Source organism: Mytilus trossulus, chromosome 9 (genome assembly GCF_036588685.1).
Source record: "Mytilus trossulus isolate FHL-02 chromosome 9, PNRI_Mtr1.1.1.hap1, whole genome shotgun sequence".
NCBI lineage: Eukaryota > Metazoa > Mollusca > Bivalvia > Mytilida > Mytilidae > Mytilus > Mytilus trossulus.
The window spans coordinates 43,278,749-43,296,819 of record NC_086381.1 but is presented as its reverse complement, the minus strand read 5'-3'; the positions used below and the strand labels follow the sequence as shown (position 1 = coordinate 43,296,819).

The following is an 18,071-nucleotide window of genomic DNA, read 5'->3' as shown; positions in this document are numbered from 1 at the left end:
AAGAACACTATAGGCCACCCTGTATGTTCTAGCTTTCAGATAAAGAACACTATAGGCCACTATGTATGTTCTAGCTTCCAGATAAAGGACACTATAGGCCACCCTGCATGTTCTAGCTTCCAGATAAAGAACACTATAGGCCACCCTGTATGTTTTAGCTTCCAGATAAAGAACACTATAGGCCACCCTGCATGTTCTAGCTTCCAGATAAAGAACACTATAGGCCACCCTGCATGTTCTAGCTTCCAGATAAAGAACACTATAGGCCACCCTGCATGTTCTAGCTTCCAGATAAAGAACACTATAGGCCCCCCTGCATGTTCTAGCTTCCAGATAAAGAACACTATAGGCCACCCTGCATGTTCTAGCTTCCAGATAAAGAACACTATAGGCCACCCTGCATGTTCTAGCTTCCAGATAAAGAACACTATAGGCCACCCTGTATGTTCTAGCTTTCAGATAAAGAACACTATAGGCCACCCTGTATGTTCTAGCTTCCAGATAAAGAACACTATAGGCCACCCTGTATGTTCTAGCTTCCAGATAAAGAACACTATAGGCCACCCTGTATGTTCTAGCTTCCAGATAAAGGACACTATAGGCCACCCTGTATGTTCTAGCTTCCAGATAAAGGACACTATAGGCCACCCTGTATGTTCTAGCTTCCAGATAAAGAACACTATAGGCCACCCTGTATGTTCTAGCTTTCAGATAAAGAACACTATAGGCCACTATGTATGTTCTAGCTTCCAGATAAAGGACACTATAGGCCACCCTGCATGTTCTAGCTTCCAGATAAAGAACACTATAGGCCACTATGTATGTTCTAGCTTCCAGATAAAGGACACTATAGGCCACCCTGCATGTTCTAGCTTCCAGATAAAGAACACTATAGGCCACCCTGCATGTTCTAGCTTCCAGATAAAGGACACTATAGGCCACCCTGTATGTTCTAGCTTCCAGATAAAGAACACTATAGGCCAGGACCTCTGTATTTTCTCCTTCTTTTATTAATATCAATATTACAGGACATGTCAGATGTCAACCTTGTCTTTCTTTTATAATGTCAATCTCTTACCAAACATTATTTACTCTGACTCTTAAAATAGAGCAAGTGACTATTCAAAAGAGGGTCAATACCCTTGTAAAGGTTATTTGTGATGATAGAATTTCTAGGTTGGACCATTTTAAATGTTTTCAATACGATAATCCAGATTCTTCCTGTATAAACCAATAAAAACCAATAAAAGTTAGTAAATACTTCACACCATAGGGTACTAACCACTGACTGCCTTTTTTTCTGGAATAACATTACAGTTTGATCCTGCTCTGAAATAAGACTACAGTTTCTCAAAGGAAAATTGTACTGCTATGTTAAACTAATCATATTTTAAACCCTAAAAGGCTTTAATTTCCTTTTTTTCCCAATTTAAAAACAATTTACCATAGCCTAAAATGGTCCTGAATAGCAACTATAAGGACCACTTATCATTGTACAAACCCACTAGGATTAAATTATGGTCCACTAGTAATAGTTTCATGAGTAATTATACCAACCATTTTGACTAAGAGTTTATAAGTAATGGAAGCAACCCTCTTGATCGAACAGTTCACCAGTAACAGAAATTATATTTGAAAAAAAATGAGATTGCATGTCAATTTACACAAAGATGGAAATTTAAGTGCATTGACTGGTATTATTTATTTTCAGGAAATGTGTGAAGTCAAATCCAATGAAACATTTTGATAAGGGGAGATAACTTTGTAATTTCTTGTAGGTATTTGGAGTTATCTCCCTCAGTTTGACTGTGACATGTCATTCTTTTTAACAGAAAGAATATTTTAGATAAAACATATCTGCATATATATTATTAATAACACAAAAAATATTTACCAAATTGTTAGTGTTTGAATTCTATGTATGAATAATTTAGAAATGAATTGTTCAAGATAATAGAAAATTAAAAGATTAAAACATCTATCCCTTCTGTCTAGTTTGTTCAGTTATAAATTATTAAAGAAATGATTAGTTTTATCATGTTGTGAAATCTTCTAATGATGAGAGATACTGTGGATAGAAATGTATTGAATTGCACTAAACTATTTATTTTTATGATAGATAATTTAATAACTCATAAAAAGAAGATATAAAACAGGAGATAATGAAGGTCACAATTATTGTAAAAAAGGTTTGATAATAATAAAATAATTTGATACTTTAAAATGATGTCATTGTAACAAAACGGTTTGTCTTGACCTGAAGATCAGTCACTGTAAGAACACATTGAAGTTTTACAGTAAAAACAGATTATTGTTAAGTTATGGAAGGTTAGTTTTTAATGACTTTAATTTGTTTAAAAATATAAGATATTTATTTTTTTAAATGTAATGTAACATGTTTTTATTTTGTAAATAAGCACTCAAAAAGGGATGATAGACTTTTTTAGTTTAACCATCTGTCTGTCCCAAGAAAGGAAACTCATAAGTGATTGTCTTATATCATATGTTAATGTCCTATATCATTTGGAGAAGTAAGATGTCATTTTTTTGTTTATCAACCTCACAACTTGCTATGAACTATTTAGAGGTTATCTATTGTATAGACACCTATCTATACTCCGTACTGTTTAAGACTTGATGTCTTTTCGTTGTTGGGTTCTGTCTAATTTATGTGTTCTCAACATTTATTTATGAAAAAAAATCCACTATAAATTAAGCAACAATAATTGATCAATCATACTTTTATGATTATATTTGAAGCATTTTATGTTCAATGTAAAGTTTCAATTTATCAGTTTCTTAGCCAAAGAAGGAAGAAGCAAGATGTTTGATTATTTAATCAAGGACCTTGTTAACTCAGATTGATCAATGTCACAAGAATGTTTGAAGTGGCACAGATTATATTTGTCAAATTTACAAGATAATTATCATCTTCATTTCTTGAACAAACATTCTCTGATGAAGATTTTTGCAATATTTCTTTAAGATTGTAAGATAAAGCAGGCAGTTATAAGACTTTTCCGATAAATTAGAATTTAAGGGCATCTATCATTTTGTTGTAATTTACAGCTACTCTCATCAACTGTTTCATAAGATAAAGATCATTTATTTTGATTTCATCTAAATGTGTTTTAGTGTAAGGCACTAAGGCTGTAAGGCAGAAGTTAACTAATTTCATAAGAATCTTAAAAAAAATATGTTAATCAAAGCACTTGCACTTATAAAATTTAGGTAACCAAGAAGCGCATATCAATTAAATTAAAAGATTGTTGCAGTTTATTCAATATTGTCTGGTTCATTTGGTTATTCTTATGGGCCTTCTTCAATATTACTAGGCAAAATGATAGGTTAAGGGGTGCATACTATAGAATTCAAAGTGGTGAAGTTGTAAATTTCACAGACACCATCAGTGATCGCAAGTTGGTTGACTGTTATGGAATTTCTGTTTCCTAGATGATAACACATAAAATCCAATTTTGTAACCAGTAATCCTGTCTTCTTTTCCCCAAATGTGAGCTACTGGATTTGTACTTTTGCATGGGCAACTGGACTTAAGTAGCACATGTGGAGCAGGATATCATGTTCCTTTCCAGAGCACCTGAGAAAAAAAAATCTGTTTTTTGTGGGGTTTGTGTTGCTCTGCAGTCTTTAGTTTTCTATTTTGTCTTTTTTGTTCTGTTTTTTGGTAATCAGGTCTTTGTCTTTTCTTGCCATGCCATTGTCAGTTTATTTTTTACTTTTTTATTTTTTTCTTATCAGTTTGAATGTCCTTTCCTATCTGAGTTTGCCTTTCTTCTTATAAATTATGACAGCATTCTCTGATATACTCAAGGTATAATGTTTAGAGACAGATTCAATTTTTCATTGACAATTGTTTATTTTTTTGGTGTTGTGTTAGTTTATGGCTTATTTAGTTGAGTGTAGCTTTCAAGTTCTCATACTGAAGCTTTTGAGACCTTGCTGTGTGATCTAAAGTCAACTGATTTTGTAACCCATGTTTGGGTCAATCTTCAGATAAATACCCTCTCCTTCATGCTTTAAAACTGAACAAAGGTTAAAGTTCAGGTGATGTTGGGGTCAATCTTCAGATACTGTGGATTCATTTATGTTTGTTCGTGGACATTTGACTTCTTGGAATTGACCAATCTCTATCTTCCAGCTCTACACTAAAAGTAATCAAAGGACACTATAGGCCAAGACCTCTGTATTTTGTAGCTTCCAGATAAAGGACACTATTATGCCACTCTGTATCTTCTAGTGTCCAGATAAAGGACACTATAGGCCACTCTGTATGTTTTAGCTTCCAGATAAAGGACACTATAGGCCACTCTGTATGTTCTAGCTTCCAGATAAAGGACACTATAGGCCACTCTGTATGTTCTAGCTTCCAGATAAAGGACACTATAGGCCACTCTGTATGTTCTAGCTTCCAGATAAAGGACACTATAGGCCACTCTGTATGTTCTAGCTTCCAGATAAAGGACACTATAGGCCACTCTGTATGTTCTAGCTTCCAGATAAAGGACACTATAGGCCACTCTGTATGTTCTAGCTTCCAGATAAAGGACACTATAGGCCACTCTGTATGTTCTAGCTTCCAGATAAAGGACACTTTAGGCCACTCTGTATGTTCTAGCTTCCAGATAAAGGACACTATAGGCCACTCTGTATGTTCTAGCTTCCAGATAAAGGACACTATAGGCCACTCTGTATGTTCTAGCTTCCAGATAAAGGACACTTATAATAGGCCACTCTGTATGTTCTAGCTTCCAGATAGATAAAGGACACTATAGGCCACTCTGTATGTTCTAGCTTCCAGATAAAGGACACTATAGGCCACTCTGTATGTTCTAGCTTCCAGATAAAGAACACTATAGGCCACTCTGTATGTTCTAGCTTCCAGATAAAGGACACTATAGGCCACTCTGTATGTTCTAGCTTCCAGATAAAGGACACTATAGGCCACTCTGTATGTTCTTGCTTCCAGATAAAGGACACTTATAATAGGCCACTCTGTATGTTCTAGCTTCCAGATAAAGGACACTATAGGCCACTCTGTATGTTCTAGCTTCCAGATAAAGGATACTATAGGCCACTCTGTATGTTCTAGCTTCCTGATAAAGAACACTATAGGCCACGACCTCTGTATTTTCTCCTTCTTTTATTAATATCAATATTTCAGGAGATGTCAGATGTCAACCTTGTCTTTCTTTTATAATGTCAATCTCTTACCAAACATTATTTACTCTGACTCTTAAAATAGAGCAAGTGACTATTCAAAAGAGGGTCAATACCCTTGTAAAGGTTATTTGTGATGATAGAATTTCTAGTTTGGACCATTTTAGTAAAAATGTTTTCAATACGATAATCCAGATTCTTCCTGTATAAACCAATAAAAACTGATATAAGCTAGTTAATACTTTCACACCATACGGCACTGACTGCCTTTTTTTTCTGGAATAACATTACAGTTTGATCCTGCTCTAAAATAAGACTACAGTTTCTCAAAGGTTGTCCTGCTATGCTAAACTAATCATATTTTAAACCTTAAAAGGCTTTAATTTCCTTTTTTTTTCTCAATTTTAAAACAATTTACCATAGCCTAAACTGGTCCTGAATAGCAACTATAAGGACCACTTATCATTGTACAAACCCACTGGGATTAAATTATGGTCCTTTAGTAATAGTTCCATGAGTAAATATACCATCCAACGTGACTATATTAGAGTTTACATGTAATGGAAGCATTGCCCAGTCTTGATCGAACACTGTTCACCAGTTACGGAACTTGTAGTTGAAAAAAAATGAAATTGCATGTCAATTTACCCAAAGATGGAAATTTAAGAGCATTGACTGGTATTATTTATTTTCAGTAAATATGTTAAGTCAAATCCAATGAAACATTTTGATAAGGGGAGATAATTTTGTAATTTGTTTGTAGGTATTTGGAGTTATCTCCCTTAGTTTGACTGTGACATGTCATTCTTTTTAACAGAAAGAATATTTTAGATAAAACATATCTGCATATATATTATTAATAACACAAAAATATTTACCAAATTGTTAGTATTTGAATTCTATGTATGAATAATTTAGAAATGAATTGTTCAAGATAATAGAAAATTAAAAGATTAAAACATCTATCCCTTCTGTATAGTTTGTTCAGTTATAAATTATTAAAGAAATGATTAGTTTTATCATGTTGTGAAATCTTCTAATGATGAGAGATACTGTGGATAGAAATGTATTGAATTGCACTAAACTATTTATTTTTATGATAGATAATTTAATAACTCATAAAAAGGAGATATAAAACAGGAGATAATGAAGGTCACAATTATTGTAAAAAAGGTTTGATAATAATAAAATAATTTGATACTTTAAAATGATGTCATTGTAACAAATCGCTTTGTCTTGACCTGAAGATCAGTCACTGTTAAAATGCATTGAGGTTTTACAGTAAAAACAGAAGATCAGTCACTGTTAGAATACATTGAGGTTTTACAGTAAAAACAGAAGATCAGTCACTGTTAGAATACATTGAGGTTTTACAGTAAAAACAGAAGATCAGTCACTGTTAGAATACATTGAGGTTTTACAGTAAAAACAGAAGATCAGTCACTGTTAGAATACATTGAAGTTTTACAGTAAAAACAGAAGATCAGTCACTGTTAGAATACATTGAAGTTTTACAGTAAAAACAGAAGATCAGTTACATTGAGGTTTTACAGTAAAAACAGAATATTGTCAAGTTATGCAAGGTCAGTTTTTGTTGTTATTTAAAAATGTAAGGTTATTTCGAAAAAAATGTAATGTAATGTATTTTTATTTTTTTGAATAAGCACTGAGAGTGTTGATATCTCATCATACTTTTAGTTTGCTACCCATCTGCTGGTCCTAAGAAAGGAAACCTGTAAGTGATTGTCTTATGTCATATTTTTATGTCCTTTATGATTTGGCAGTTTCAGTTTAACTTCTTCACAGCATGTTAAGAACACAGTACTTGGTACTGTTTAAGACATGAGTTGATGCTCGAGAGTTGATGTCTTTTCGTTGTTGGGTTCTGTCTAATTTATGTGCTCATCATTTATTTATGAAAAAAAATCCACTGGAAATTAAGCAAAAATAATTGATCAATCATACTTTTATAATTATATTTGAAGCATTTTTTGTTCAATGTAAAGTTTCAATTTATCAGTTTCGAATTCTTAGCCAAAGAAGGAAGAAGCAAGAGGTTTGATTATTTAATCAAGGACCTTGTTAACTCAGATTGATCAATGTCACAAGAATGTTTGAAGTGGCACAGATTATATTTGTCAAATTTACAAGATAATTATCATCTTCATTTCTTGAACAAACATTCTCTGATGAAGATTTTTGCAATATTTCTTTAAGATTGTAAGATAAAGCAGGCAGTTATAAGACTTTTCCAATCAATTAGAATTTAAGGGCATCTATCATTTTGTTGTAATTTACAGCTACTCTCATCAACTGTTTCATAAGATAAAGATCATTTATTTTGATTTCATCTAAATGTGTTTTAGTGTAAGGCACTAAGGTTGTAAGGCAGAAGTTAACTAATTTCATAAGATTCTTAAACACAAATATGTTAATCAAAGCACTTGCACTTATAAAATTTAGTTAACCAAGATGTGCATATCATAAATTAAAACCTTGTTGCAGTTTATTCAATATTGTCTGGTTCATTTTGTTATTCTTATGGGCCTTCTTCAACATTACTAGGCAAAATGAATGGGTTAAGGGGTGCATACTATATAGAATTCAAAGTGATGAAGTTGTAAATTTCGCAGACACCATCAGTGAACACAAGTTGGGTGACTGTTATGGAATTTCTGTTTCCTAGATGATAACACATTTAATCACACTTTGTAATCATAATCCTGTCTTCTTTTCCCCAAATGTGAGCTACTGGATTTGTACTTTTGCATGGGCAGCTGGACTTAAGTACCACATGTGGAGCAGGATATCATGTTCCTTTCCACTGAGCACCTGAGAAAAAAACCCTGTTTTTTGTGGGGTTTGTGTTGCTCAGTCTTTAGATTTCTATATTGTGTTTTTTGTTCTATTGTTTGTCTGTTGGTTTTAGTCTTTCCTTGCCATGACATTGTCAGTTTATTTTTTACTTATCAGTTTGAATGTTTTTTCCTATCTGAGTTTGCCTCTCTTCTTATAAATTATGACAACATTCTGTTATACTCAAACTGTTATGTTTAGAGACAGATTCAATTTTTCATTGACAATTATTTATTTTTTTGGTGTTGTGTTAGTTTATGGCTTATTTAGTTGAGTGTAGCTTTCAAGTTCTCATACTGAAGCTTTTGAGACATTGCTGTGTGATCTAAAGTCAACTGATTTCGTAACCCATAATATTAGTCATTAAAAGTAAGATTTTACATCTTAAGGTTGATGTATTGTTTATTCTCGAATTCACTTTGTAGCTGAATAAATGATTTTACTGGAATTTGAATTATAGTCAGAATTAAGAAGTTATAAGACTTAAAACCTATAATTAACTTGGTTTTGGCCTGATGATATCAAGGAAGAAACAAATCATTTTTCTCTTCAAGTCTATGAGAAATTACTTACATCTTAAATGGATGTCAAAACTTTGCTTCAGTAATTGAAATTCATGGATTAGAATAAGATCATTGTTCAGTTTCATGAGAAACTTACATCAGTTTACAGACAAATATCTTTCTTTCAGTGGAGGCTCAAAGAAAACAATTTTTCACCTCTCTATAAATCTGGTGTGATTGGTGGGACATTAACATGGCTCATTACATAGATGCTCAACTTCAGACGGATAATACTAATTACCCAAAAGCTTCCCTAATCAAATAAAGAATCACCCATTTGTTTGCTGAGGAACATTAACTGAGCATAGGGCTAATAAGTCAACATTTTGTAATACATTTTTCTTTTTTGTTAAATTACAAGAGTAAAATGACTATGAAATTTCTACTCCATCTTTCTATTGAAAACATCAATGCGGAACATTAATTTTCCCACAAAATTTGTCTTCTGTGTCAATAAAATGTTTGTTCTTTTTGTGAAAGCAGTCATTTAAGACTTTTATGCTTGTTAAATATTTTGACAAATGAATATTTTTATCGTGAGTGATGAGAATAGTGTATTCTGATCATGTATTACTTCATAATTTTTGTCGAGGAACGTAATGTGACAAATTTTTTCATTAATCAATTAAGATTGATACTGTAGCATGGGTAATTATTGTCATACGATAACAAGATTATTTTATAGAGAGAAACATACACATGTTGAATACCTAATTTGATCAAATTTGGAGAAAAAATTACAGTATTGTTATAGTGATGCATATGTTGAATACGAAATTTTACAAAATTTTTAATATGATGATAGCAATTGTGTCTTGACCAAATTTTTTTCATTATTTATTTTTGAACTTTAATGTTATTTTATGAATTCTGAGAATCTTGTTTTGTTGTTATATGTTTTTTTCACACCATCATGTATTACAAGTTTTTAAACTAATCACTTGTAAAAAAGTACAAATTAATGAATTTTCATGCCAACTGTGTTTTTTAAAGGTTGTAAAAAAGTAGTTCAAACTATATTTAGATTTAAAAAACAATAAAAAAAGAATGCACTTAAAAGTACATTATCAGACGTAATTTAGACTTTTCTGGGGACTCTAGCTTCTCCTGCAATTAATAAAAGAGGGACAAAAGATACCAAAGGGACAGTCAAACTCAAAAATAAATAAATTGACCACCATTATTAAGCACAATTAAGTGTTGAAAGTGACGTTAAACACAAATAAATCCATCTATGTTTTATAGTTTTCTAATTGTTTTGTTACAGGAGTAATTGTTTGCCTTGTTTCATCATATTGGCTTTAGTTTTTTATTTTATATTTGTTTTCTTATGAAAATTTCTAGTTAATAATGTATTTTTGTAAAACTTGGATATTTTGTTCCTGTTATTATGATAAACTAATCAAATTTTCTGTTAACCTTATTTCACTTGATTGCTCTCTCCCTTGCCATTAAATCCCCCCTCCTTTTTCTCCTTTCCTGCTAGTTTATTATATTACTATGGTAGAAAATAGTGAAGTGAAAGCGATCATCGTTGATTGAAATAATCAAAGTGTGTTACTGCTATCAGATTATCTAATTTCAGATTGCCAATGATTGTGCCTTATAAGCTACTCAATCAACTATTCACCAATTACACTGAAATATTAATTTTCTTCCATGATATCCTCTAATAAGCTCATCGTAACGAACCTCACAGGTTATGACTAGAGTAACCATCGAGAAAAATATGTCTTGATTGCCGAGGATGCCGTAATGACCCCGTCCTCATCTCAACAAACTTTAAATTAAATCCTGCCAGCCAAAAGCACCTTTCTTCATTAGTATTGGTTGTATCCAATAAAGAATCTGTCTTAAAATTGCTACACGAATTCCGTGTTGCCTTAATTTCCTTTATATTTTTTATTTCCTTGATTCACATTGAGAAAATGACAATTAAGATAATTTCATTACTTTTTCATTAGTTGGCCCATTATAATTAAACCCTACACATCATAGAGAAGATGAAGCTTAGAAATTGAAAAGGAGATTAGGCTTCCAGATTGACTGTCGAACATATTCATACACTTGATGTAATATAGTTGAAAGGAGACATAGAAATTAAACTGTGACATATTCTTAATGCATTCTGTATCTTAATTCTCGGTGGAAATACGCCATTTGTTGTTTCAGATTTGTACAGTAATGTTAACTGTTTATAAATTTTGTCAGTTTAGTTATATATTAAGAGGTTTTTGGCTGATTTAACGTCATTCTTAAAGCAGATAGAAAGGATTGGTTAGGGCATCTTAATTCAGGTAGGTTATTTCTTCTTGTACATTTACAGAGGGAAAAGGGACATACATCTCATCATACTTTAACCTGAAAATCAGAAACTTTTTTCTTATTTTGCATGTCAATTAGTTATGAAAGGAAATAAAAATTTATTTATTATGGGTTCCTAGCTTTTGTGTTCAAAATATTTAGTTCTGATTTTAATTTATGCACTCTAGTAGAAGTGATTAGTTTGCTAAGAATGAGATCTATCTTTCAAGTTCCTGAGTTAGGAATTTGTATTTTAAATTTCTTTTTGAGAGTAAAAAAGGGCCCTGAAATGACAAATGTAAATCCATTCAAACAAGAACTCTAAAGGCCTAATTTATATACAAAATCAAATATTACACAGCAACAAACAACAATGTCTTAATTTACAGGCTTCTCCCTGACTTTGGACAGGCACATACAGAAAGTGGCTGGGTTATCTTTCAGATTTAGTTGTTGGATTTCTATTTCCTTCTCTTTGATGTATTATAGTAACTCACTACATTTCATTTTATACTTTTGATGGTAGTTATTTTTTGATTTGGTAGTAAACACCCATTATTGTTACTTTTTCTGATGAAGAAAGTAATCAAAATTTTGACCGATTGACATAGGCTTAAAAGAAAACTCTTTTTTTCCTTGGTATGCAGGTCAGTCCAAAATATATAATGTCATGGTCGGCCAACATTAACATTCCATTCAGTCAAAACTTTTGTTAATTTATGGGGATTAATGAGACTTTTAATTACAGTTGATGAACTATGAATTAATGAAATGAAAAACTGAACATACCAAGTTCTGGTCTAATCTAATCAATCAAAGAAAGGGCCATAATTCTAGAATAACCAGAGGGAAAATTGTCAGTTTCAAACTGCTGGAGGCTCACCCTTAGGCCTATCCATCCACTGGATTTCTGTTACTTATCTCAACAAAATTTGACAAAGTTCATTTATTTGTAAAAGTAATTGAAGGCATGCCATCTTAGTAGAAAGACACTGCTGACACTCTTCATTAAAGCAGGGAGAGGGGATTTTGGGCCAGGTATCCATCACAGTTTTGTCAGTTTCTGTTGGAATTTGACAAAATATTAATTTCACTACAGTGCATTGAAGTTGATTGAACCCAGTAAAAAACATTTTAATTCAATCTTTAGTTTTATTATGACGCAGTTTACTCCCATGATAAATTAAAGAAATTATGTGAAATATTAAGAACAATTACATACAAGATTGATAACGGTATGACGATAATTCATCATTTATTTGTTTGTTCTTGCATGTAAAGAAGTATGTACATCTTTAACAAATTAGCCTTCCAAATGTCTGTTTGTGCATATTTTACATTTTTACATAATTCAATTATAATTGATATGGAATAAGTCACAAAAACAGTAAAATAAGATGTGTTCAGGAAGTTCTTTATTTATAGACTGATCGTGTATAACTGGAAAGCATGTCTCTGACTATACCTATATTTCTTTCACTTCTGTTTTCAAAAAAAGATTTACAGAACTGTTTGGGGCAATATACAATAAATTTATTGACTAATATTCTATTTTTATTAACTACTTCCTTTTTTCATATTTTTTAAATTGAAAGTTTTCATGGCTAGTTGGGATTTTGAATAAAAACACTGGGATATTATCAAATGAAGAGTAAAATTTTGGACAAAGTTAAAGTTATATGGACGATATATCTAAAGAGATCGAAGCAATTATCTGTACAGGAAATTGAGAAACCAAAAAAATAATAAAGTAGATATTGACTATACCGAAATGGTACAGGTAATTAGTACCTCGTTAGTAACCTATACCTGTACCATATGTTATAGAATTACAAGTTTTATACATCAATGTTTTAAAGCAGGCATCATGTGATCTAAGACTTCTAGTGCAATTTCTACTTTTAGTGATTTTTGCTGAGTGTCCAATATTCCTTGCTGAAGCAAGATCCTAAATTTTGGAGTCAGCAGTGGTTTAAATTATAAGACATCAATAACTATAGCAAACCTTGTTGAATTTTATGAAGCTTGGACAAAAAGCTTTTTTTATGATTAAAAAAGTTAGTCCACAGTAATGCCAGCGTAAAATTTTAATTACATTTTTTATTCATTACTTAACCTTTGTTTGACATTCTATCAAAGTTGAAAGTAGGCTTTTTCAAGATATAGAAATAGAATATCTGAAGAAAAATGTAATTTTGTGATATTTTTCTATTGTACTGATAAATGGACTTGTCAATTATAGACAGCATGAATCACAGGCAACAACACCTCAGCAGGTCCCGTGAAACCCTTTCATGAATTTTCATTATTTGTTATATATTTCGTCATTCTATATCTCCCAGAAATTCAATATTGTCTAAATCCTTCTCACATATTTGATTTTTGACTTGTTTTAAGGAACTGTGAATATCTTTTTAAAAGGTTGATAATTTTGGCATAAAACAGTCGTTCACTATTTCAGGAAGTGACACTAACCTTTCAAAGGTCATTACTTTTATTAGAAAATGACAAACTTACTGTTACAGAAATGAATATCTCAATCCAATGACATAACATTATTCTTATATCCTTTTTTTTTTGTCAAGCCTATGACTTTTATTGCAACAGGCTTGACATAAAGATAGTGATCCGGCAGCAGTGTTTAAACTAACTTCTTAAAAGCTTTATATATTTTAGAAGGTGGAAGACCTGGATGTTTATACTTTGTATATAGATGCCTTATGTTACAAAGTTTTGATCTGTCTGTCACATGTCTATTGTCCTTGACCTTTATTATTTTGATGGTTCATGCAGTTATTACTTTAAGACAAAAAGTTCAGATTTTTTTCAATCTAATTAAAATTACATATCAGAACAGGAGCAATAAAAGGATTTAATTTTAATTAGATTGGATTTTTTTGTAATGTTGATCTCTGACTCTTATTATGAGCTATATAACTATATTCGATTTGTGCATACCTTGCAAGGTCCTAATATCCATCAGAAAGTTTTCAGTTGACCTCAACCTCATTTCGTGGGTCTGTGAACAAGGTTAAGTTTTCAGGTGGTTAAGTTTATATCTCTGATACTATAAGTAATAGGTCTAGTATATTTGGTGTATGGAAGGATTGTGTCATCTAACCTTGACCTCATTTTCATGGTTCAGTGGTTTTAATTAAGTTTTTGTGTTTTGGTCTATTTTTTGTATACTGTATGCAATAGGTCTACTTTATTTGGTGTATGAAATGATTGTAAGCTGTACATGTCTATCTGGCAGGTGTCATCTGACCTTGACCTCATTTTCAGTGGTCAAAGATAAGTTTTTGAGTTGGTTTTTTTTTCTTATATATACTCTATGCAATGGGTCAACTATATTTGGTGTATGGAAATATTATATGATGTATAGGTAAGTCTCATGGGGTTTTATTTAACCTTGACCTCATTTTCTAGATCATTGCTCAGTGTTAAGTTTTTGTGTTTTGGTTTGTTTTTCTTAAACTATAAGTATTAGATCAACTCTATTTGTTGTATGGAAGGATTGTAAGCTGTACATGTCGCAGCCTGACAGTTTGTAACTTGGTGGGTTTAGATTAAAGAAGTACAGAGAACATTTAAGTCATTTAGACTCATTTATTAGTGAGCTTTATATTTAGGACTATCAACATAATATTAATGGTTAGTAAAGAGACTAGACATTTCAGCGTGTGCACTCTTATTAAGTCTACAATAACTTCCATCATTTTATACCTCCCAAAAATTCAATATTGTCTAATTTCTTCTCACATATTTGATTTTGTTTGCTGTTTTAAGGTTATAAACTGTCAGCATAAAAAGTTTGTTCACTATTTCAGGAAATGACACGTAACCCTTTCAAAGGTTATAACTTTTATTTGAAAATGATAGCTTACTGTTACAGAAATTGATATCTCAATAAAAGTACATCACGTTATTTTCTCTCTGCCTTATAAAGGTATGACTTAATAAAAAAAGGCAGTAAATACCAACAAGACATTTAAAAAAAACTCCCTAGTCATGGTAAAAAATAACAACACCATCACTAAAAACAAAAAGACATAATGAAAAATATTAGTCCAGCTTATACTTCATAGAAGAAGAAAAAATAGTAACAAAAACTGAACGGCGATGTCACCGGTGCTCTTGAAGGTTTGAAAAAATCAGATCTTCTTATATCTATCTTAACAAATTTCTACAGAATTTAAAAAAAAGAAGATAAAATTCTATTTTCGATACTGAAAATGTGCACCTTTTAACAGAAGCTCCTCATAAAAATGAGATATAATTTATTTAACACAAATATAAAAGTATTAAGTAATCACTTAGGTACTGCCAAAGTATAAAAGTGTTGTCATGTTTGATTCTGAGTGGCTACATGTTTTAGATAATGACTTTCAGATGGAAATTTGATGTAATGTTAAACACAGCTAGGTAATACAGTAAATGGATCCTACATTAGCAACATAATTAGTCAATGTGCAGTTAACAGCCTCCTATGTCAGATCTACTCACAGTTATTGTAAGCTTTTTCTCTAATTATACAATGCATACTGATGCATCATAAAAACCCACTTGTAAGTTAGCTTTTCATTACAGACCAGGCATCTGTTGTTTTTACTCATATTTGTAATGGAAGGTTATGTGTCTTATGGGACCTTAACATAACAAAATTATTACAATAATAAGTTCATATTACCCCCCAGGGTCACCTCTCATTATATTTAGTAATAGTGTAAAATTAATTATATCAGTAAAATCAATTAAGAAAAGTTTGCACACTGAAACAGTTAATATGATCAGAAAGTGAAATAATTTAACTTCTCATACAACGGTCTAAGCTTAAGGCACGGAGGAAGGGCCATGGGACGTCACATGACAGAGCTATCGGCTGTCACATAAATCAGCTGACATGCTTCACATCAATTAATAACAAGCTTCCGATCATAATTAATTACTAAACAATCGTTGTATCATGCCTAGGTAATTATATAATTGTGTGTGAATTTTTCATGGTTTGACGATTTTAATGTTGGTTCTAACACTTGCCAAGAAAACTAATCAGTGCTTTTTTGGGGCAGAGGAGCATAAAATATTTTTAATCAGTCGTGTTCAGGTTAAATAATCATAGGTTACTTTTTATGTCTTATTACGATAACCGCAACATTGAATATTTCTTATGATTTTTCAACTTTTCTAATTAAAATTTGTCTGAACATCTGATTGATTATGTGTAATTAAACCATATAATAAACGATGGGAACTATGAGAAATGGTTAAGGTCTCCGCTATCATGGTTCTAGATGTTATCTGACTACCACCATATAGTTCTGCTTGGTCTTGTTAGGGCCATGATAAGAAATTTATGGTGACTTTTTCTAATTTGTCTACCTGCAATGTTCTATGATCTCGGCTACACATGTCCTGTGGTATAATTGAGGACGGTATTAATGATGATCGTGATAGATCATTGCCTGTGTTATTGGGTTGTGATAAGATTTTTTGACAGTTAATAAGAACTGGTTTATTGCCATAATTACCACACATTTCTTTGCTGTATTTAATTCTCTCTTTTGAACTTAATTAACTTGATAATAACCTATGATTATCCTGAAACCAACCTTTTTCATGGTAGGTGACCACAATGTGGCCAAATGATTTATTAGTCCCGTAGGGTCATTATCATCTTATCATTTTACATGATGGAACATTAGATCTGCATAGAATTAAAAATCTGTACTATGTGCCAGTATATAGAAATCTTTTGATACAAACTTGGATATTTTCATCCATTTATTTAATATTTGTAAGAGCTGTTAATGTTAATTTGAACATGTAAATGTTTTAAACTTTTCTTTTGATTATAATAACATTTATTAACAACAAACTGATACTTAACCAGTGTATATTTATACTTTGACTTCCAATGTCCATGACAAACTGTCAGGAATACCCAATATACATTCATATAGTTCATAATATGTGAAAGAGCCTAGCCTTTTTGAGTCAGCAGACAAGCTTACGTTAAGTGTAACACATTATTCTGACTGAGCTTTAACCAGCCTTTAATTGCTCTTACCAATTTTAAAAGTCTTTAGAGTTGTCTCATTGGCACTCACACCACATCTTTTTATATCAATTTAGTTTGACTCAGCTGGGGTTTGAACCCACAATCTCCCACATGAGGGTTTAAGTGTGAGGCGGTTGAGATATCTTTGGCCTCAGGCCTAAAAGTATGTACAGAGATAATTTTACATGCATGACCTTTAATTAAGTCAGAAAACAAGATTATGTACCAGAGATATCTTTCAAGTCCATCTATCTTGGTTGATATGACAAAAGATTACACAGGGCCTCGATGTCCGAGTGGTCTAAGTAGTTACTACTCAGTAATAACTAGCCAGTCAACACTGAGGTTGTGAGTCTAAACCCCTCTTGTGCAGTTGCACTTGACTCCAATCTTAATTGATTATAATTGTTAGTTTTCCTATAGAAGGTCGGTGGTATTTTCAGGGACTCTGGCTTCTTCCACCAATAAAAACTGGCCACAAGGAAATAGCCTAAATGTGGTGCTTAAAAGTGGCATTAAAACACCAAAAATCAATAGATGACACAAATATCTTGCGCTTGGCCTTTTTAAATCTGTGAGAAGTGTAAATATGAAGCAGGAATATCTCTGCCTGGCCATTATTCCAACAGGAGGTGACACTGTATTTGTTCTGGCCAAATTGGTGAATATATCATATGAAAATCTACTAAAAAAATTTTTTGACTCACTTGAAGGAAAAAGATATTTTTTTAGCTTGGCCTTATTTAATTATGGTACAATGTAGCAGAGATATATTTTTCAGGCCTAATTGAATCATAAGACATAAGTTGACAGATGGTTACTGACCTATAATCTCCTACCTATTTCACCTGTAAATTTAATTAATTAATTGACAACATAATTATTGATCAAGACAGATGGGATCTTGTGAAAGTTGACTGTCTAGGTGATGTTAGTAACTGACCATTAAGTGGTGTTTTCTTAGCTAGTAACTGACCATTAAGTGCTGTTTTCTCAGCTAGTATTAACTGACCATTAAGTGCTGTTTTCTCATCCTTATGATGGGAGAAGATTTGGATATAGACGATGAGTTCTGGAATCAGCTAGAAGGTAATATCAAACATATATTA

The 18,071-nt window shown here is 31.9% G+C and overlaps 1 protein-coding gene across 6 annotated transcripts in view; it reads left to right on the top strand.

The window, feature by feature from the left end:
* The window catches only part of LOC134682962 (LIM domain only protein 3-like), a 102,986-nt gene that overhangs the window by 58,487 nt on the left and 26,428 nt on the right, over positions 1-18,071 (top strand). The window contains exon 1 of one of the 6 annotated variants that reach the window (XM_063541918.1): positions 17,988-18,051. The exons of the other annotated variants lie outside the window; for them this stretch is intronic. Within the exon in view, the coding sequence (XP_063397988.1) occupies positions 18,000-18,051 (52 nt within the window). The 5' untranslated portion in view covers positions 17,988-17,999. Of the gene's footprint in view, positions 1-17,987; positions 18,052-18,071 lie in introns of those variants that run through there. 6 annotated transcript variants of the gene reach the window in all.